Source organism: Crotalus tigris, unplaced genomic scaffold (genome assembly GCF_016545835.1).
Source record: "Crotalus tigris isolate CLP2741 ecotype Arizona unplaced genomic scaffold, ASM1654583v1 scf7180000020888.614114, whole genome shotgun sequence".
Taxonomy (NCBI): Eukaryota; Metazoa; Chordata; class Lepidosauria; order Squamata; family Viperidae; genus Crotalus; species Crotalus tigris.
Genome location: NW_024098239.1, coordinates 591,106 through 613,023, shown reverse-complemented (window position 1 = coordinate 613,023; position 21,918 = coordinate 591,106). Strand labels below are relative to the sequence as shown.

The 21,918-nt window shown below is 51.5% G+C and overlaps 1 protein-coding gene across 3 annotated transcripts; it reads left to right on the top strand.

Moving 5' to 3' along the window:
- The first annotated feature begins 3,400 nt into the window (after positions 1–3,400).
- Positions 3,401–20,865, top strand: BCAN (brevican). 3 transcript variants are annotated; one of them, XM_039368653.1, is made up of 12 exons: positions 3,403–3,960; positions 4,456–4,848; positions 7,776–7,950; positions 9,068–9,195; positions 9,723–10,016; positions 11,032–11,349; positions 14,116–15,048; positions 18,188–18,295; positions 18,654–18,812; positions 19,078–19,160; positions 19,844–19,988; positions 20,542–20,865. In XM_039368653.1, exons 1-12 carry the CDS (start codon positions 3,870–3,872, stop codon positions 20,733–20,735), a joined length of 3,021 nt encoding a protein of 1,006 aa, XP_039224587.1. In that variant the 5' UTR covers positions 3,403–3,869; the 3' UTR covers positions 20,736–20,865. The 3 variants fall into 3 exon arrangements, with proteins under 3 accessions (XP_039224588.1, XP_039224589.1, XP_039224587.1); XM_039368654.1 differs by lacking the exon at positions 19,844–19,988 and having other exon boundaries at positions 3,401–3,960; positions 20,542–20,837; XM_039368655.1 differs by lacking the exons at positions 19,844–19,988; positions 20,542–20,865 and adding an exon at positions 19,513–19,785 and having other exon boundaries at positions 3,401–3,960.
- Positions 20,866–21,918: the final 1,053 nt, after the last annotated feature.

The window sequence follows — 21,918 nt, the reverse complement described above, 5'->3', positions numbered from 1 at the left end:
TCCATTACGCTTTGGAAAATCCCAGGAGCGACATTTACTCCAAACTGTAGCCTTTTTACTTTAAAGGCTCCCCTGTGGGTCACAATGGTCTGAGCTATGGCAGCCTCATCATCAACAGGCAGCTGTGGATATGCTTGAGCTAGGTCAAGCTTTGCAAAAACACGCCCCCCCTTGAGAGTAGGCCAGGATGTTAATCACCACAGGAATCAGGATAGGCATGTTGCTGCAATGCCTTATTGATGTGGCATTTGTAAATCAGCACAAATGCGAATGTCCCCTTTGCCTTTAGAGTCTTGACAATGGGGGTCTCCCACGGGCTGGAATCAACTGTTCTAGGATTCCCTGTTGGATAGTTTTTGTCCTAGTTCAGTGTCACTCTTACTTTTTAAGCAAAAGTACCCTTCTTCTTTAATCTAATGGGAGTGACAGTGGGGTCTAGCTTTAAGGACACAGTGGTCCTTTGAATGTGCCCAGCTGGGGGCTGAAAACATCTGCAAATTCTTTGCAGACTTCCTGTAGGTCGAGTGTTTGTAAGCTGTTGAGTCCTGTGACGTGTATCCCCAGGGCCTCAAACCAATCGAGTCCTATGAGACTCGTTCGTTCACCCCCTACTACTAATAAGTCTAGTGGACCTTCACAACTCTTGTATTGCACGTTAAGGGTGGCCTCCCCCTTAACACACACTCTTGAGTTCTGAAAATCTGTTAATACAATATCAGAAGGCCTTAACTTGTCCTTAGACCCACTTCTGGAACAAATCTTCCTAAATGTATGCAATGAAATGATGGACAGGGCAGACCCTGTGTCTAGTTCCATAGATAATGGAACCCCTTGTAGCTTCACGTTGAGTGACAGCTTTTTCTTCATGGGCTTGTGTGTGCCTGTTCTACAGATGCCTCTTCGCGAAGCGCAAAACCCTACCCTATTCTGGCTGGGGAATCTGGTACCTTTCAGGCGTTCTTCTTGGGGTTGTGCCTTTCGTCGGCTCAGACACACAGCTGCAATGTGCCCTTGTTTGCCGCATGCCCGGCAGGTAGCGGAGCGGAACGTGCAGTCGGTTCTTCTGTGGCGACCTCCACAGCCGATGCACTTGAGCGGAGCCGAAGAGCTTCCCTTCTGGTTCTCTTCCTTCACGGGGTGTAGACGGTCGACTTCCTCGTCCGGATCCTCCTCGGAGTTTCGTCGGACGTCTTCCTGGTGCACGGACGCACCCTCTGCACTGTTTCTGATCGGCCGCAGGTTTTTGACGGCGCCGCCTGCTGCTTCTTCTGCGGTGACTTCCCTTCAGGCGTCTTGGAAGGATAATTCTTCCTTTGCGAAAAGTCTCTGTTGTAGCTCGCGATGCCTTAACCCGCACACGAATCGGTCCCTCAGTCGTTCCTCGAGGTCCTTGAACTCGCAGGGCTTGGCGGCCTTCCGTAGCGCGGCGATGTATTCCTTGGCTGTTTCACCGGACCGGTGATCCCTCTGCTCGAAGGTGTGGCGCCATGAGATAACGGACACCTTGGGGTGGAAGTGCTCTTTCATCAGCTTCTTCAGGTCTGCGTAGCTTACAGACTCTACTGGAACAGGTGCTGCAAGGTTTTCTGCGATTTCGAAGGCGTCTTGGCCGCAAACGCAAAGCATGGTGGCGGCCTTCAAGCTATCTTCCCTCACTTGGTTTGCCTTGAAGTAGTTCTCCATTCTGGATACGTAGGACTCCCACCGCTCTGGATGTGAGACGTCTAATTCCGAAAGCCTTCCGATTTTCGCCATCTTCGGATCTTCAGGAGACGGGTCTATCAGCCAGCCTACCCCCGAATGCGCACCGGATTGGCGGGTAGCGGCCGAGTCGACGCCGTTCCTCTTTCGCCGCTCAGGACTCCTTGGGTAAGCTTACACTTCTTCCTTTCCAGGTAGTGCAAGGCATCCCCCCTTCGTCGCCAGTGTTGAGTCCGTGGCGGGAAAACAGACACGAGAAGCAGCTGGAGTTCTCAGTTTCATTTATTCAGCGTTCAGCTTACAGGAAGATGGCTTCAGCCTCGCCCAAACGCCTCGCATCCTCTTATATAGGCAACTCCCGGGTAAATGGGTTACTTTTCCCGCGCCAGCACCCGCGCATGCGCACGGCGCTGGCGACAGCCTGTCTGGTCCCGGGCAGCTTTGCACCTGCCCGGGACTGCCTGCAAACGCCCGAGCCGTTTGCAAAGGCTCGGGACATAACACAGGCGACACTAAGCGAGTCTTTTTCCTCCCTGGAAGAGCCCAACAAGCTTCCTCTAGCCCAATGGTTCTCAACCTTTTTAATGCCGCAACCCCCAACCGGTTGTAAGTCGAGGACTACTCAACCGGTCGTAAGTCGAGGACTACTCAACTGGTGCAGCACTGTTTGCAGAATGGGACTTTTGGCGGGCTCCCAGGGCAGAGACAGCCTGGACAAATTCTATTGGCTTTTGAAAGCCAATAGAATTAGACCATGGTTCTCCACCTGTGGGTCGGGACCCCATTTGGGGTCGAACGACCATTTCATGGGGGTCGCCAAACAACGCAGTCCGCCATTTTTCCCCCTTTTCCTTAGCTGTGCTACTCCCTTTTATTCTATTGGCTTTTGAAAGCCAATAGAATAGACTCTCTTGAATAGAGTCTAATTCTATTGGCTTTCAAAAGCCAATAGGAATTGTCCAGGCTGTCTCTGCCCTGCTGAGCCCACCAAAAGTCCCATTCTGCAAACGGTGCTGCACCAGTTGAGTAGTCCTCGACTTACGACCGGTTGAGTAGTCCTCGACTTACGACCAGTTGGGGGTCGCGGCATTAAAAAGGTTGAGAACCACTGAATTAGACTCTATTCAAGAGAGTCTATTCTATTGGCTTTCAAAAGGCAATAGAATAAAAGGGAGTAGCACAGCTAAGGAAAAGGGGGAAAAAATGGCGGACTGCGTTGTTTGGCGACCCCCGTGAAATGGTCGTTCGACCCCAAATGGGGTCCCGACCCACAGGTGGAGAACCACTGCTCAGGGGTCTTCAAACTTGGCCCTTTTATGACTTGTGGACTTCAACTCCAAGAATTCTGGGAATTGAAGTCCACAAGTCATTATAGAGCCAAGTTTGAAAACCTCTGCTATACTTACTATCGCGATGACATTTACAACGTTTTCTTCCTCAAAGCCTGTTCCGTCTGAATTCTTCCCGCTGGGATTTCTACTTTTTTCTTCTCCATTAAAGGCCAGCAGGTGGCGCTCTCGCACCTTTTCCATATTGTGCTTTCCACAAGCTTCTTAACGCGCTTCTCCTCCCGTCTCCTTCGTGGTGGCAAATGTTACGCCTTGCGCTGCTTAATTAAAGGTTGTGTGTGTGTGTGTGTGTGTGTGTGTGTATGTGTGTGTGTTGCTTAATTAAAGGTCCTGTGTGTGTGTGTGAGAGAGAGAGAGAGAGGGAGAATGCTGTTGCACTGTGTCTTCTCTCTTTCGCATGCACAAACACTTGTCTTTAAACTCAGTCCCGCAAGCTGGAGGCTTTGGGCCGAGACGTGGCCGGAATGGATCCACTTTGAAAACATTCTTTCCTGGAGGTCCGGGGTGGGAGATGGGAAGAGTTTTCCCAAGTTAGAGGTCAGTTCCCAGCTGATTACTTTGCTATTTCGGGGAGGGGATGTCATCCAGGTCTTTATGAGTAATAATTGGGTGCAGAAAAGACCCAGGTCCTTGTCTGACTGCCAAACAACCACCATTACAGCATTTTGGCATCTTTGACATTCAGATAAATAGTCCAGTTATGTGGATGTTCCCTTTTTCTTTCTTTCTTCTAGTGAACTTGGGAGAAGACCATTGCTTACGCTTTCCCTCCCTCCCTCTAACCCCAATTTCCTGCCTCCCCCCCCCAGCAGGACCAAGATGGCCCACTGCCGAGACCTCTTGCTCTGCGCTGCCTTGGCCCAACTGGCGTCTCTGGGGGCCTCCCTCCACCTTGGCAGGGAAAGCACAGGTAACGCAGCCCTGATGCATGGTGGGGCAGAAGCAGTGGCTGGGCAGGGTGGGCCAAACGCTCCTCTCTGTCCCTAGAGGTGGGGGGCTCACAGAAGGCAGGTGTAGCAGACCAACTAAGAGGGTTCAACCTTTTGCACTTCTGATAAAAGGGGGAGGTGGGCAATGGCCGCCATGACTTCCATGTGGCCCCTGGGCCTCTTTTCACCTCTCTGCAGCTCTTCCAGATTATGCCAGTGAAAATAGATGGAATGTTTAAAATGTAACATTCTCTCTCTCCCAAAACTGGTGGAGGGGGGAGGCCATCCAGGGACAGGATGCAGCCAGGACTGTCAGTCATCGCCTCAGTCTAGGCCAAGAAAAGAAAAGAAGGATGGAAGAGCAGCCGCAACGGGGAAAGAACTGCCCTCCCGAAAGACCCATTCAGTCCCTGCCAGTTCTGCAGGTACCCCCCCCCCAGGCTCTCACAGCTGGTCCCTCCTTTTCTCCCCCCCAGATGAGCTCAAAGTTCTGCGGGTCTCAATTGCCAAGTTTCCGCCAGTGCGAGCCGTCCTGTCCGGCAGCCTCACCATCCCCTGCCACATCACCTACCTGCAGCCACTGCCCACTGCCAAAACGGCCGGCCGCCAAGGGGTTCGGGGCACCCTCCGAGTAAAATGGACCTTCCTTGTTGATGGCAAAGAGACCGAGATCCTGGTGGCCCGGGGCCTGAAGGTCAAAGTCAGCGAAATCTACCGTAACCGAGTCTTTCTGCCCTTCTATCCTGACTCGCCCATGGATGCCACCCTGGTGCTGAGCGAGCTGCGCTCCAATGATTCTGGACTGTATCGCTGTGACGCTCAACACGGGATTGAGGACGGGCAGGATTTCCTGGAGGTGAAGGTGAAGGGTAAGAGGTTCCCACAGGCTCAGCCCCAGCCCACCCAGGCCTGTCCCTGAGGCTGGATTGCACGCCTGGCTTTATTTCTGATGAGAGCTCAAAATGCTGGGTGAACTTTTACAGGCAATTAAGTTAGGAATTGGTTTGTTTTAAGTGTAACATAATCCATAATCTGCAATATGCCACAGTTAAATCATTTAAGGGATTTCTCAGCAGTAGCTTCACATTTGTGGCTTAAATTCTTTCATGCAGCTCTCCTTGAAGCTCTTAAAATCTGTCTTTTGGCTGCTTCTTTGCTATGATCCAAATCAGTTTTTCTCAAACATCTACTGTATATACTATGTATCTACTGTATATACTATGTATCTACACAGTTTATTTCTGTTTTATTCAATTTATGATCCCCACATACTGAGTGGTGGACTAGTGTCAGCAAACATTTCCTTGAAGAGGACAGCAACACAGATGATTAGGGGTCTGGAGGCTAAAACGTATGAAAATGTGTTGTTCATTTTCATACAGGAATTGAGTACCTCTAAGGACATGATGGGGTGACATGACAGCAGTTTTCTAATATTTGAGGGGCTCCTACAAAAATGAGAGGGGTTCAAACTATTTTCCAAAGCACCAAAAGGCAAGACAAGAAAGAATGGTTGGAAACTAACCCAGAGAGGAGCAACCTAGAACTAAGGAAAAGTTTCCTAATGGTGAGAGCAATCAACCAGTGGAATAGTTTGCCTCCAGACACTGCAGGTTTTCAAGAAGAGATTGGACAGTCTTATGTCCAGAATGGTAGAGGAGGGTCTCCTGCTCGAGCAGGGGGTTGGACTAGAACAGGGCTTCTCAACCTTTTTACTGATTGTACCACTCTTAGGATATGGTAATATTTGAGTACCACCTAGCAAGGTGTCAAAAACTTGATGACCAAAAAAAAAAAAAACCTGTTCAAAGTTGCAATTGCACTGAAATGACTTATGACCATTTTTCACACTTATGACCATTGCAGCATGCCCAAGGTCATGTGATTTATATTTGGATGCTTGGCAACTGATTCATATTTATAATGGTCACAGTGTTCCAGGGTCATGTGATTCCCTTCTGCAACCTTTTGACAAGCAAAGTCAGTGGCAGAGCTGCTGGTGGCCAAGTGCTAAGGTGGGACTTCCTTTCCTCCCTCCCTTCCCTGCCTCCCTTTTTCTCATTCCCATCTCCTTCTGAAGGAAGAATTTGAACTCCCCCATATTTTCCCTCTTCCATATATTGATCAAACAAGGAAAGGCCTCCAGAGACAGAAAAGACAAGCTGCTGAGTGAACTAGCTTTAAAAGGCACATTCCCCTTTAAAAATTAGCTACTGGCTAGAAAGGAAAGTAAGGAGTGCAGCCGGCACTTAAGGAAGAAAGAAAAATGTAAGTACTGGCTGCCGGCTAAGGCAATCTCCCCAAATGACTCCATTCATAAGTAAAGGAATGCTACAAGCAAAATCCATTCAGGAGAAAAATACTTCAAAATCCCTTGCAGCAAAACTTACAGCTAACAACAGCAGAGCAATAGAAGCTAACACGAGACATCAGCCAAATAGAAATTGCCAAATACTCCTTAAGAACACAAAGCCCTCATTGCACAAATCCCAGAACTTCAAAGTCACAAAAGCACACAAGAATCCTTCCACTCTCCATCTCCTTCCCTCTTCCATGCCTCACCTCCAGCCATTGCTGCCTTTTTAAATTCCTCTTGGAGGGTGACCCCTCCCCTGCTACATTTCTTGCCTGTTTGCTGCTGCCAGCACAGGTGGCTGCCACACAGCAGTTGTAGATCGGCTCATGGCCAGCCTGCTTGATCTCCTCTCCCCCCACCCTTCCCCCTTTGGTGCAGCTGACTCTGCCTCCTCCCAAGGCTGCTGCTTTTTTTCTCTCTCCCTCTCCTGCCCAAACTGCCTCCTTTTATAGCCTCTCCTGTCTCCGCCCCCTCCTCCTTTCTCATGGGGGAGGGTGAGCCAGAAGTGAGCGGGGCCTTTGCAGCTCCAGAGCACTCTCTCACTGTAAGTCCTTGCCTGTGCTGGCTCTTTCCCTCCCCCACTGCACTTGGCTAGGCAGGGCTGCGTACCACCTGCCACTCATTAATGTACCACAAGTGGTACGCGTACCACCAGTTGAAAAGCCCTGGACTAGAAGACCCCAAAGTCCCTTCAACTCTGTTATTCTATGTTCCTTTCTTTCCTTCCATGAAGTAAGCAAAATTCTCATGAAGAGTATTTTTTAAAATTGTTTTAGGATAGAAAAATCTATTATCTCAAGGAAGATCCCAACAGCTTTCCCTATACAAGCCAACACGGTCAAGAAAACCTTCAACATTAGTTGATAAACCAAACCAAACCAAACCTAGAGGGTAGCAGAAGCTGTAATAAAATTAAGATCCTAGGAAGACCACCTCCAGAGAACCCAGCCTTGTTGAGCCAGGAACCCCCTCCCAGGAGGGAGGGAGGGAGGGAGGGAGAGAGAGAGAGAGAGAGAGAGAGAGAGAGAGCAAGGGTCCCACGGGGCATCTTGTACAGCCCCATCCTTTCAGCTGGGGGAAGAAAGGAGTCAGGGAGCCTTGCAGTGACGCTACCTGGCCAGCCGAGCGCGGGGCCCTCAGGGAAGTTAGCCTTGGAGTTGCAATGCTTGCAGGTTGCTGGCCTCAGCCCCCTCCGAGAGAAAGGTGTTCCGTTCGCCTTCCCCGCCAGGCTGGGCTTTGGCGGCCGGGCCACAGTTAGGAAGGCCCCGGGAGGGGCCAGGCAGAAGCCGGGGCCGGCGAGAGGAGGGCGGGGTGACAAGGATCGCCGGAGCATTTAAGGGGCCCTGGCGCCACCGGGCAGAAGCAGCCGTAGCCAGCGGGGGCCGAGCTCTGCAGCCTCCTGCCTGACCAGGCACCCAGGTCTCTCCTCTCGCCTTGCAGGGGTCGTCTTCCATTACCGGGGAGGCTCTTCCCGCTACGCCTACACCTTTCCCCAGGCCCAGGCGGCCTGCGCCCGGATCGGGGCGGCCATCGCCACCCCCGAGCAGCTCCACGCCGCCTACCGCGGCGGCTACGAGCAGTGCGACGCCGGCTGGCTGGCGGACCAGACGGTCAGGTAAGGGGGTGCGGCGGCCGGGGCGGGGCTCGGGTGGCCGTCGCTCCCGGGGGATCAGGCCCTGCTGTAAGGCCCGGACGCCCCTGGACCGGTGCGGAAGGACCCTGTTCCTCTTGCTGGTTACCAGGTTTGTTGGGAAAGTAAAAGGCACCTTTAACTGAGCCGCCGGTATTGGTGTCAGATTGATTTTAACGCAAAAACGTCTGGAAAATCCTGCAGTAAACCGCATTTCCTGGGATAGGCTGCAACGCTTTCCCTAAGAAGTGCCTTGTCTGCACAGAAATATTCAACATGGACGCTTAAAACTTTTGTGCTTTTGAAGTTTATGTGTCTGTGTTTTTATTTCATTTTTTCTTAGTCATCTTAAAGTTTTGGTTTTGGTTCTTAACTTTCTGGTCCGCAAGCATTATCAAAGTCTAGTCGGCTTCTTAGTTATAACTCCGTTCAGTATCCATGCCTAGGAAATACCTCTTTATTCTTTACCTAGAAGCCAATTTCAATGTGTGTGTGGCGAAAAAGAAGCAGAACCCAAATATACATATTGACCTGGAACTACTTCTCCAAAATAAATATTTTAGATTTTGCTGATACAAAGATATGTTTGCCTCTTAACATAGACCAGCAAAATAAACAAGTAAAGTTTCTGGTTTAGTGAATTGAAATTATTTGCACAATAAAAAATGTATTTTATGGATTTTTCCTCAATCCAAATTTTTTTTCAGACAGACACTCAGAGCTTAAGGGGGAAAATTGCGCAGTTCGTACATACTGGGCACATTGAAGATGGGGGGACGCAGGTCCTCATGCCCACCAGTGGCCTCTGCTGACATCCTGCCTGGTCCCAGCAGAGCACCAGGAAGCCTCTGGCCACATGGTTTCTCTTCCCAAGGCAGGAATTGGCTCAGGGGAACCAGGAAGAGAAACCCACCAGAGCCAAGTTCCAGGCTGGAGAGACCTGTGCTGGGTGGGGTTAGAATCTTTCCACTTTCATTTTCTCTCACAGGGTGTTTGGCTGAGCTCCTATTTATTCCCATTTCACATTTTTGGGTTCCATCCTCATTGCAGGCAGCCAGTCCTGACTTGCTTTAACATGTAACCAGACTATGATCACCTCTAGGTATCCCATCCATACCCCTCGCGAAGCCTGCTATGGAGACATGAATGGCTTTCCGGGAATCCGCAATTATGGCGTAGTCAATCCAGATGACATGTATGACGTCTACTGCTACGCTGAAGAACTTTATGGTCAGTTCTGTGGCCAAAAGCCTTTTGCCCCACATGGCCCCCATCCCATTCAGTCTTCTTCTGGGACCAGGGCTGGTGGGCTGTCTTCTGCCAGGGGTGAGAAGAGCCTGGCATGAGATTCACTCCAATAATCAAGTGGGGCTTCTGGCCACGCCCTCTCTATTCGATGCGATATCTTGTTTTATTGTTTTTATCTTCATGGTTAAGCCTATGGGGGAACACGCTCATTTTGCTTTCATTTCTTTAAAAACTCTTGGAGTCAATCTGATTAGCTGATCTCAGATGAGGGGCCACAGAAAATCCCAGGGCTGTGGACTATACTTTTAAAAATATTTTCTTTTGAAATCAGTTTGATTGTAGAATAGAACCATTACAGGAAACCCCCTGCTGCCTCCCACCAGTAAATTCCATTTTTCCATTTTTTAAGCCAAAGTGATTCCAAAGAACTTCTGTGTGGTCGGTATTTCAATAAATAAAACATGCTGATGCTTTTCCTTTTAAAGCATTGTGAGCATTTCTGCCTGCAGGGGACCTGTTTCTGGTGAGCTCCCTGAGGAAATTCACCTGGGAGGAGGCCAAAGCCGAGTGTGAAGCTCAGGGGGTGGAGATGGCCACGACCGGCCAGCTCTATGCAGCCTGGAACCAAGGGCTGGACCACTGCAACCCAGGCTGGCTGGCAGACGGCAGCGTGCGCTACCCAATTGTGACACCCCGCGAGAAGTGTGGAGGGAATCTGCCAGGAGTCAAAACCATCTTCCTCTTTCGCAATCAGACGGGATTCCCAGATCCCCAGAGCAAGTACGACGTGTTCTGCTTCAAAGGTAAGCAGGGATCTTCCTTGTGGGACTGGGATTCAGGGTCCACATTGCATTTTTGGCCAGCTCCTGCATGGCAAGCGGTAGCTTTCCCCGTCGTTTGTCTCCTGGCCAGGAAAAACTGGGAACTTGAAAGTTCAGGTGGTCTGCCTCTCCTTGGGAGGGGGCTTGGTTCCTGTGAGCAGTTGTTTCTTGCAGTGTCCTCAGTCCTTTGCCCAGGATCTTTCTTTAAACAAATACACACTACAGGCCAAGTATCTGAGTTGCCAAGAAAACCTCAGTGCATGGAGCTGAAGGCCCTGAAGGCAAGGAAGGGGCTTGTTTACCCTCTTCCCAGCTGGGACATGATTGGCTGACGTTGAACTCACTTTATTAGCAAAGGGCTTCCAGAGCCAGCAGGAGCCTCTCTGTGTCGTCCGCTGGAAGGTCTCAGATGCCCTCAGCTGGACAGGATGGGGTGGCTCAGGAAGCCGGCTGTGCGTTCCACTTGCATGGTCGTCTTCACCAAGGGCACATCTGGCAGAAGGGACCTACCCAGCAGTGGGTAGCTCTGGTTCCCTCTGATGGCCAGGCCAGCCACTGCTTCCTACAAGTGACATCTGGAGACCAGCTGCCTCTGGAAATTCCTTGGTAGCCCAGCTCTTTCTTCTCTTTAACATCCAGAGGGGTATTTGGGGGGGGGTTCTCCCTGCTCCTTCATTATCAGAGCACAAAAGGGCACGATGCCTGTCCAGAGGCCGACCTCTGGCTCCCACTATTGCCCTACGGCATCTCCTCCCATGAACAGCCACAGGCCAATCTCCTCCTTGCTCCTTCTCCTCCAAAAGGTCACTGGAGCCCAGACCCAGAGCTTTTGTCTTCTCCTCACAAGGCCATCCCTGCCCTCGTTTTTCCCCCAAGGAGGAGGTTCCCAAGCAAGCAGCCACTGCTGCCGGGCCCCTGCCTGGCCCAGCTGCCCAGCTGCCTTTCAGGGTCCCAGAAGACGGCCCGGGCAGTAACCCCCGCTCTCTTTCTGCTGCAGAGGAGACCAGCCCTTCCCTGGAATCTCCCATCCCTGAGGCAGAGAGCAGCAAGGAGATCACCACGGTGACCCAGAAGATGGAGGAGCTGCAGCTGGCCGAGGGAGAGCCCGAGGGGGCCAAGGAGTCCAGGGGGGCCATTTATTCTGTGCCCCTCTTCCAGGATCCCCTTGAGGTGCCAGAAGAGCCAAGCAAAGCCTTTGAGGAGGCAGCTACCACAGAGCCCCCCGAGGAGTCTGGCCCAGGCGGTTGCGACAGGCGGAGCGGAGGAGAAGAGGGGGAGGAAAGAGTTGGCAGCTGTGCCAGGCAACACGGGCCTGGTAGGTGGCAGGAGAGAAGGGGCATTGTTCTGTATCAAGCAGGGAGGCTGCTGCTGAATATTGCTTGACGCAGGCAGATTAACTCCACGGAAAGGTTTCATGCAGATTACTTTAATTCATCGGGCATTCTTTAAACATTAACTCACAGTTACTGAAGATACATCTGACATTCATTGCATAATCTGTACCCAACATGTCGGTAAAAAGAGATAGTTTCTTCCATGCTATGGAGCAAACACTTCTCGTGGCTGGAATTCATAAAGACCTCGCTGACTAGCATGTAGCCAGGAAATCCGGTAACTAATCAGAAGTCCCTCCCAGTGGCCAGTCCGAACACAGATATGACCAGGTAACTTAAACTACATTACCCAGAAGGCTATCCCTTAAGGGGACAGTTCTTAATTCCTAAGATGGCTATATACTCTGACCAGCACAGGAATCTTTTTTTAAAAAAATACTTCAGTATGAGTTTTACATTACTGAAAGATAACACAAACTGAAATCAGGAAATGAAAGGAGAGAGAGCGAAAAAAGAATATTTAAAGAAGCAACTCCCAATATTCTTTGCAACAAGTACTGGCAAATTAATAAGTCCCTCTCACCCCCAGTGGAATTACATGCATGATTCATTTTTTCCCATAATCCTCCCCTCTTGACCATTCACAAATCTAAAAATCATCATTTCTGTTCGAATGTCAGCAAAAAGTCTATAAAGGGTTTCCAAAACTTTATAGTTTTTTTCTTACTTTAGCTTAGATCAAACAAGTCAACTTTATATTCCTTTCTTTTGCTTCCAACCATGTTTATCTTTGATTCATGAAGTTGCTGTAGTAGGATTCACATTTGCTTTCTCCCATCCCAAAGATTTCTTTGGGGTTTTAGAAACATTCTGTTGTAATCCTGAAAAGAAGTCCCAGCCCGGGTCTTTTTTTATCTCTTGAGTTGCCATTTGTGTTTCTTCTCTGATTGTCTTTGCTATTTTGTAATCCTCAGTTTCTTTATTTTCTGATATTTCTCCAGCAGCTACAGTTTGTATCCCCTCTTCATCTTGTCTATCCACAAACTCTTCCATATTGCTGTCTATCATATTTTTCACTTTTTCTTTTTATAATGTTTTCAAAAACATGCATTTATAGGTGCAGAAATTATTGCTGCTAAATTTGCTATAAGTTTATCTCCCAGTTCTTCAAAAATCCTTTGAAACACCACAAGGGCCCTGCCCTTGTTTGCCCTTTTGCAGACTTCACTTTTTTTTTTGCTGCTTGGAACTTTAGTTCCTCCAGTGGCTGATTTCTATACAGTTAATCCTCACCAACATTTATTCAGTGACCATTCAAAGTTGCAATGGTGCTGAAAAAATAACTTTATACCAATTTACAACCATTTATGATCTTTGCCACATCCCTCAGCCACATGATCAGTATGTTGTACAGTATGTTGAACTGTGCCTGACCTATGTATTTTTCTTTCTTTCCTCCCTTGTGGAGAAGAGAGATTGGAGAAAGGGAGTGCAAGAGAGTAAGTGTCTTCTACACATTGAAAGCAATGAGATTGTACCAGCAACTGAGAGCTAAGATCCATGGACACGCTACACAAACAGCTTACAGCACTGAGATCTATTTTTCTCCAATCCCTCTGTTCAGTGGGGGTGGGGGGGCAAACAATTTTTGTGGATTTTAGGTTCGTCTCCTTTGCCTTTGTTTTCTTTCTTGGATGTAGCGCTTTCAGTTTTCCCCAAAATCAAAACAATCCACAGCAGTGAGAAGCCCTGCTGGATGTGGGAATGTCCCATAATCTGCATTGTAGACCCTGAGCAGAGGGGTGTCATCTTCTCTAGCCAGGAGAGAGAGAGATGGAGAGCTTAAGTGTCTGGAATGGGACAATTGGCCACAGCCACCTCCCCCCAGTTGCTCCCCCCCCCAGGGAAAGAGAGGAGCAGGAAGCGGATGAAATTGTCCATTGAGGCGAATGGGCCAGTTGCCTGGGGCAAATTGCTCAGGGCGAGGAGGCTGGGGAAGGGCCACTGGAGAGGGGCAGCTATGGTGGGGTGGCTGTGGTGAGGAGGGGTGGCGTGAGATGACTGGGGTGAGGCAGCTGTAGCCAACTGTCCTAGACCCTAATTGTCTGGCTATACTCAACAGTAGCAGCACAGAGGGAGTAGGTGGCTTGCTTGACCAAGGGCTCTGTGTTTCTGTGGCCACCTTCCTGATGGTCTGGACAGGCAACCCCTCTACCTGTCAGCCAGTGGGAGGAGCTGGGGCTGGGGCAGTGGGGGTAGTTGAGGGGCCAGCAGCCGCCAAGGCCTTGCTTGCGAGAGGTGGGCTTCCCAGTGCCTGATGGGGTATGGAGTGCATTGGGGGAGGGGTCTGTGTGTGAAAAGAGGCTTATGGTCCTGTGAATGTTCCTTTGGCTGTGGGCCTGATCGAGAACTTCCTTGCCCACCAGATACCCCTGATAATTTCACCTGGATACTTGAGAGCAGATTGATAGGAATTGCTGATTAATATCTGATGATTGATGTCGGATCAATTAATTGCAAATTGATTAGAATTTGACACAAAGTGACAAGAGGCAGGAATGTTTGATGATGCCCCACCTTTACCAAAATGGAGGGCGGAGGCAACGCCCCCCCCCCCCGAAGCAGCGTGTTGCAAAAAACAAAGTTCCGCTGCTGGAGCCTCCATTTGCTTTGTGGATGCCGAGGGGGCGTCTGGGGCTCCTCCTTGGACGTCCTCCCTCTCTCACCCACTTCCTTGGGCTTTTCAGGGCGAGAGCCAGCAGACCCCGGCACAGAAGAGGTGCCCAGCACCCAGAAGGCCCACGTCGTGGACCAAAGCCAACAGAGGGAGGAAGGAGAGCCAGAGGTTTTGGAGGCATCTCCCCAGGAAGGGGAGGCTGAGGACGGAGAGGCAGTGGGGAGCCAGCCCAGGGATGAGAAGGAGCCCCACGGTGTCGGCAGCCCTGTAGAGCCCTCCCCAGAGACCGCAGCCAGCTCCTCTGACAGCCCAGAGGGAGAGACAGTGGGCAAAGTCCATGAAGGTCTCTCTGCAGCTCCCTCAGAGAGGACTCACGGTGCCAGCCAGGGCTCCAGTCCCCCCAAAGAGGCCGAGGCAGGAACTTCTTCTGCCAGGCAAGTCGAAAGCAGCTCCCCCGTGTCTGGGCTGGCAGGCACTCACCCCCCCGGTCCTCCCCGAGAGGCAGGATCTGAGCCTCCAGGGACAGTCGCCTTCCCGGTGACCCCCTGGGCTCCCGTGCTGCTCCTGTCCCTGAGCGTGATGCCAACCGGCCCGTCTGAAGAGAGTGGGGACCACTCGGGTTCCTCCTGGCCACCACCAGCCAGGGTCTCCTCGGTCGCCATCTCCAGTCCTCCAGATGAGGCTGTGGCTGCCTCGAAGGCTTTTGCTGGCTCTGGAGAGGAGCCTGAGATGGAGGATCGGGCTGAGACCGAAGCCAGCCCTTCCAAAGAGGAGCCCTGGGCAGAAGCATCGGAGAAGGACCAGGAGCCGGCTCTGATGACAATCATGCCGGCTGCAGAGGAAGAAGGGCACCCGGGACACCAGGAGGCTGTCCCCTCTGGAGGCCCTTTGGGCTTGGACTTCTTCAGCACCCCGTTCCTGGAGGCCTCCTTGACTACCACCCACTCTCGGCCAGTTCTGCCCACTGAAAGTGCCAGCCTTGGAGCATCTGGCAGCGTGTCAGGTAATCCTTTTGGCTCTGTGGCTTTGGCATCCTTGGCCACCATTTTGGCTGTCCTGCCACACTAAGCCACCCCTGGCTCAGCATCTCCTTTCAGGCTGTGCTTTCCTGTGTCCCCTCCCTCCTCCTCCTCCTCCTCCTCCTCCTCCCTCATTTCCAGGACTGGGGAAGGCAAAGGAACCAGAGAAGCACACATGATGCCCACAGACACAAACCACCCTAGAGAGTGTGTGCTCTTTAAGTCTCTCCTACTTCTATGAAGTGTTTTAACCACAGTTTCCATGAAAAAACGAACCAGGAAGGAGATTAATTTCAAAGAGAAAGAGAAATAAGAAATTAAAAGCTTTCTAGAGAAAACTGAATGTTTGTACCTGTCTCTGTCTTTCTTTACTTTCCCCCCTGTGCCTTCTTATCTTTCCTCCACTAATGAACTTTCCCTTCAGAGAATTGCTGTTAGAGCTAAAAGGGTCACTGAAGTCATCAAGTCCACCCTCTGCTCAACACCAGGATCCAACCAGCTTCTCTGTCAAACTGAGGAAGAAATACGGCCAGGTTTCAGAATGCAGTTGGGGAGGGGAGGAAAAAGAAGGTTAGGGGAGACCTGCAGCGTCCCCTGGGATCTGGAAAAGGGTCCTATGGCTGTGTGGCTAGGGAAATAAGCACACTGATCGAAAGGCAGCTCCTTGGGCAGACTTTTTTTCACTTACACAAGAGGGTGAAATAGGCTCCCTGCCTTGGGATGCAGCCCTGGGAGACCAGAAGAGCAAGTGCTTTTCAAGTGAGCTTCTTCAAATTTGGATCTTTAAATATAGTTTGTTTTGTGACCAAAAGATATGAAATGTGGAGAGAAATTTAGAGGCTGAAGGTGTTTTTAATCAAAGGGCTGCATCCCAAGGCAGGAGGAGCCCTCCCTGGTCGCTGCCATCTGCTCGTGCCCTGTCACCTGGCATGTATCTTTTTATCTTGCCTCTCTTCCCATGGGAAACGGGGCACATCCGTAGCCAAAGAAGCCGTTCAGCTTGATGGCAGAGCAGAGACGGAATTCTCCCCTTAGCCAGGGCCTCTCAGGACGGCAAACACTCTCCCCAAACCACTTTTCAGGGGTGTCCCCAGCTCAACATTAGAAAGGATGAGCTCCTTGTCGAGAATATACTGTATTGTCCATCAGGCTCTGGGATGCCTGTTTTTTCCTTCCTTCCTTCCTTCCTTCCTTCCTTCCTTCCTTCCTTCCTTCCTTCCTTCCTTCCTTCCTTCCTTCCTTCTTTCCTCCCTCCCTCCCTCCCTCCCTCCCTCTCTCCCTCCCTCTCTCCCTCCCTAAGAAATCTTAAAATGGTTGTCAATTAAACACAAGAGAAATTGGCTGATGAGAGAAAGATGGAGCAATTGCATTGGGCTATTCAGTTGCCAGCTATAGGAGTCTGAAAAACCACACAGTGCAGTTTCCACAGGAGAAATTATGCTGCTGCAGCTGCTGCAGTGGTGGGACCAGCAGCAGAGCTGGCAGCCGGCTCAGGAAGCATCTAAATGCAGAAGTGCAGCAGTGACACAAATGAAAGCAGCTCCATCCTGAATCCCCCTGCCTATAGAAAATTAGCTTCTTGGAGGAATAGTTTGTATGCAGGGCAAAATTTCTCAATGCATTCATTTTTCTGGAGGTCTAGTTTTTTTTTAATTACTCTCATCCCCATTCCATTTTGTATGCCTTTCTTCTGGTGAGCCAGAGGGGATGTCCTTGGGTTGCCTTATAAGGCAGGCTCAGCCGAAGCATGCAAGGCCTTTTAGGGCACTTCATCCGGTCTGACTCGGCTGCCGGGCCAGGTGCCCTTGGCGTCCCAAAGGCAGCCTGCCTGTGCAGGGGAGAACCAGACAAGGAGGGTCAGGGCAGCCAAGGGGGGGAGACAGAGCCCCCCCCCCCAGCTTTTGCATTTCTTGGAGTGTGACCAGCTCCACCTCCGGAATTTGGTGTGAGGCCCTTCATTCCTTTTTAACTTTTTAACTCACCCACGGTGCTTGTTCTAGGGAAATGGAGGTATCTGGGAGGAAGGGAGGGGGCAAAATGGAACAAAACCCTCCAAGAGAGGAAAGGGAGGGAGGACTTTGCAGGCATTTCCGACACTTGGACCACCTACCACTGCCCAACAGGGCTATTGACCTGCCACACACCTTTCAAGGGGTGACCAAACCAGCCCTCCGGCCCCAGGTCCTGGGCTGAAGGAAGCATTTTGCAGCATTCCCCCCCCCCCCAGCCTCTTGCTGAGCTTCCTGCCCATCCTTGCTGACTGGGGGCAAAGAAGGTGAGAAGGAAGGGGGGGGGAAGTCTGCAAAGGGAAGGCGTGGCTGTGGTTGATTGCCTGTGGTTAGAAATGGAATGCCCTGACCCCCACACACAAGCAAGCGGGAAGCAAGGAGCCCCCCAAACGGGAGAGGCTGCTTCTGGCTCCACTCAGCAACACTGGAGAGCACTGGGCCCTCCCCAGCAACTGGGGGCATCTGGAGAGGCCGCCCTCCCAGGGGTTGCCTCCCACCTTCTTCACTCCTCTTGGCCACATCAGTTGCAATTGGTTGGCAAACTGGGGTTCCGTTTCATCCATTGCAAAAACAAAAACAAAAACCCTCAAGACAATGTGACTGCATTTACACCACGCATTTGCCCAGGATAAACTAGAACAGTGGTCATCCCCTAGTCTTTGTCTTAGGTGAAGCTGGCTCAGCGTTAACTGGCTTGGGTATGTTGTGGCTTAAAGTGTTGCAGGAAACCTTAATTCATGGTTCTGCTCAATTGCTCAAGTTCAGAAAATGGATCTCTTCAGTAACCAGCAGGCTAAGCCTGTGGTGTGAACACACCTATCGCACAAAAATGGGACTCGCCTTATCTGATACCCAGATGTGTTTCACAGCCCATGGTGTTTTCTTAGCCCGAGTGTAGAAGTGCGGTTGTGTGAATCCAGACATCTTATACTAATTCTATCTGGACTGTTTCTCTGCCCCTTGTGATCACTTCCTGATCCCCTTCCTACCCCCCCCCCAAGGCCCAGTGTGTCGGAACTTGATCTTCCTCTGCTAGGCGAGGGGAAGGGGGTGGATTGGGGCCTCTCTCGAGGCCTTCTGGGGTGACCCTACTCCCATGCCCATCTGCTTTCAGACGCCTGCATGCCAAACCCCTGCAGGAACGGAGGGACCTGCACGGAGGAAAGTGGGCGCCCAGGGTGCCTCTGCCTGCCGGGATACGGAGGGGATGCCTGCGACGTCAGTGAGTAGATGGGGCACAGAGCGCCTTGCCAGGCCCACAGGGAAGCTGGCAAAGGGTCTGCCGGGGGGGGGCACAGAGACAGGGCTTCTGTCAGGGTTGAGCAAGCAGCCGATGGCCTCAAGGGACGCCTCTCGTTGAACTGGAGGGGAAGGGAGACATCCAGAAGGAAGAACCCCTTTTTCCTCTTGCCCAAAAGGCCCTGCCAGCCACCCTCCCAGGGGAAGCTGCGCAAGAGGGCGGGAGGGGGCATCCAGTTCATGGCCGCCCCAGCCAGCGTTCCTCCTCCTTTCAAGACAAACGTCCTTCCACTCAAATCGGAGGCCGCAGGATTCGCCGCGGCTTCTGTTTCTCTCTCCAGGCCTGAGGAAGTGCCAGCCCGGCTGGGACGCCTTCCAAGCATTCTGCTACAAGCACTTTTCTGCCCGGAGGAGCTGGGAGGACTCCGAGACCCAGTGCAGGGAGCATGGGGGTCACTTGGCCAGCATCATGTCTCCGGAGGAGCAGAGCTTCATCAACAGTAGGGGTTTTGGTCTTGGAAGTGGGGTCAGTTTGGAGCTTCAGGGCTGGTGGGGATTGTCCAGTTCTCCCTCTTGTGGCCACCTGAGCACACCTGTGGGTGGAAGTAATAGCCCTTGGAGGCATTGGCCGTGTCCCCGTTCTTCTTCCTCACCTTCCCGGCCTCTTGGCCTCTCTGCCAGGAGGGAAGAAAGCTTTCGTGGCCAGGGTGCTCTTGTTGCGCCCCTCCCTTGTCTGAAGGGCGCTTTCCCATCCCTTGATTCCAGGTCAGTACAAGGAATACCAGTGGATCGGCCTGAATGACCGCACGATCGAAGGGGACTTCCAGTGGTCTGATGGGAGTCCTCTGGTAAGTGGAGCTCGGAAAGCTCCCCGAGCTGAAGGAGAAGGGGTGATGGGGAGGGGGGGGGCGTTTACTGACCTCTGCAGTCTTGGTAAAGAAGCCTCTGCCAGCATCTGGAGAGACCTTGGGAGCCAAGGCGGGGCGCGTCTGCTTGATCCGTGCAAGGGAGGCCATTAGGATGGAGAAAAAGCCCACGGGTGGGGTCTCCCAAGGCACAGGGGGAAGGGCTTTTCATCTCTGTGCCTGTGATGCCTTAGCGGTCACTTGTATGGGCTGCACTGGAGGGGGGTCTCAGCCCCCCCGAGAAATCTGTCTGTTGTGTCCCATCCTAAGTGTGCTTATCCTTCACATTTACTAGCAGACCAAGCAAAAAGGCAGACTCGTACAGCCTGCCCTGTCCACTGGAGCCAGCTGTAGCTATCAGAGGATTCAAGGTAGAAAGCAGCAGATTTTAAGAAAAATGGCTTCCCCCTACAGGGGGTGATGTCACAGATCAGAGCAGCCCAGCCCTTCCAGGCTAGAAATAAGAAACGTCCCTCCCTTCCCCTCCCTCCCTCCCTCCCTCTATCCATCCATCTGTCCGTCCCTGCATGAGCTGAGCATCCTGGGCAGCCCTTCGCCAGCCTTGCCCGCACAAGCAGCCCAGAACGGAGTGGTTGACCTCTCTCTTTCTCTGCCTGCTCTGGAAGCTGTATGAGAGCTGGCAGGATGGGCAGCCTGACAGCCATTTCCTCTACGGGGAGAACTGCGTGGGCATGTCCTGGCGAAAGGATGGGAAGTGGAGCGACGTGCCCTGTGGCTACCATCTGCCCTTCACCTGCAAAATGGGGCTGAGTGAGTATCCAAGGAGAGTTCCCCAGAGCGAGACCTCCTCCGGGTTTCCTTTCTAGGACCCTTGGAAAAAGTAAGCTAAGGGCAAAGCAACTGGCTGGGGAAAGAGTTCAGGCTGGGCATCTAAGCTCATCGTTTTCCACCCACCTGAAGAGGCTTTGGGTGTGACTTACCTTTCTTGCCTGGCAGGGAAGATCATCGGGGGGGGGGAGGTAGAGAGGCTGTGGTCCAGACACTAGGATGAGTGTCAGCCCAGAAGTGCCCCTGACTGATTCTTTGGGCACTGGAAGCCGGACAATGTCTGAACAGAAATCCAGGGTCTCCTGCGTGTGGCAAGAGGCCCTGGGGCTGTGTGGAGGGGGTCCTTCAGACACCTTGCCTGGACCTTGTCATCCCCTCCAGCTGAGGCTTCTTTGGACACCTGTTAAGGGCAATTTGGCACCAATGATCCAATGCCAGCCCCTCCCCCGGCTGCACCCAAATACTGGCCATTCCCCCCTCCCTGGACCAGCTGTCGAGCAGGGGAGACAACTAACCCGTGGACTTTTCTCCCCAGTCTCTTGCAGCTCCCCTCCCAAAGTGGCCAATGCGCAGATATTTGGCAAACCAAAGCAGCATTACGAAGTCAATTCTGTCCTCCGATACTGGTGCCCGGAAGGCTTCGCTCAGCACCGCCAGCCGCTCATTCGCTGCCAGGAGAACGGCCAGTGGCAGCAGCCACAATTTGCCTGCAGCCCTGGGGAGTCCTAGAGGCTGGTTGCCTCTGCCCTGGGGAACTTTGGACAGCTGGGGGTGTCTCTGGGAGAAGGGGGGCATGGAGTGCTGAGTGCCAGAGCAGGACGGGCCTTGGGGGAAGGGGCTCCTGAGTGCAGACCCTCATTGCCATGGGAACTGAGAGGTTCTAGAAGTGCAAGGCAGGGGAGGGGGTCCCTCAGGCAGCAGGGAGGGAGGGGCAAGCCTCTTTCCACTGAGAACATGAGAAAGGGGGACATGTGTGTCAGGAGCTGCTTTGCCCTCCTCTTCCTAATTCTCGTGCTTTGCCCTCTCCCCCCCCCACCCCAAAATCACAGGGCAAACTAAAAGAGATTTTTAAGATTTGTGATCTAGTACAGAGGGAGGAGAATGTGGTGCCTTCTGCTCTTACTCATTTTTTTTACATTATTATATGTGTACATATAAAGATAATCTAATAACTAAATGGTTCTTTAAACATACTTTTAAAGGGTGTCCTCCTTTCCCCCACCCCACTTGGGGGCTGCCCTTCTCATCTTATAGCTAACTATTTGCACACACACAAACTCCCTGCTCAAGAGCTTTGCACAAACACACACACACACACACACACACACAGTAGAATGAGTGGTGGAGAGCATCCTGCTTCTCTGGCTGGCCATCTGAGGGGACTCTGTCTCTGGGATGCCTCTGATCCACAAAGCGGGGGGCTGGTGACTGGCTCAACACCACCTGATTCATTCATGGCCACTGAGTTGGAGGGATTCCCTCTTCACCTTCTGCAATCCACTGAAGTCTGGTTTTCTGAATATTTTGGATTCAAATATTTTGGATTATGAATATTTTGGATTCAAATATGTGAACAACTGGTTCTCTATGTGGATGCCATTTTCGGAAGCCCATTCTAGGCCTGGGTAACAAAAAAAATAGCTACCGGTTCTGCTGAAGTGGTGCAAGTTGGCTGAATCCCACCACTGATTTTGGCCCAATTATCAGGATCGTGCCCTTGGCTAAATCTTGTTGGTTATTTTTAATGATTGTTTATCTTATTGCATCACAGACAGTTTATTGCATCAAGTTGTATCCTTTATCACCTTTGCAAACAGAATGTCCGTAAAAAGTGTAATACAGAAGACAAAATAACACATTATAATATTTCTATTATAACTTTTTAAATTAAATAATATCAGTGAAACCAAGA

Coding starts and splice junctions, on each gene's coding strand:
- BCAN (XM_039368653.1), top strand. CDS start 3,870: ATGGCCCACTGCCGAGACCTCTTGCTCTGCGCTGCCTTGGCCCAACTG. Junction 18,296..18,653: donor AGGGGATGCCTGCGACGTCA/GTGAGTAGATGG, acceptor TTCTCTCTCCAG/GCCTGAGGAAGTGCCAGCCC. Junction 19,161..19,843: donor GGTCTGATGGGAGTCCTCTG/GTAAGTGGAGCT, acceptor CTGCTCTGGAAG/CTGTATGAGAGCTGGCAGGA.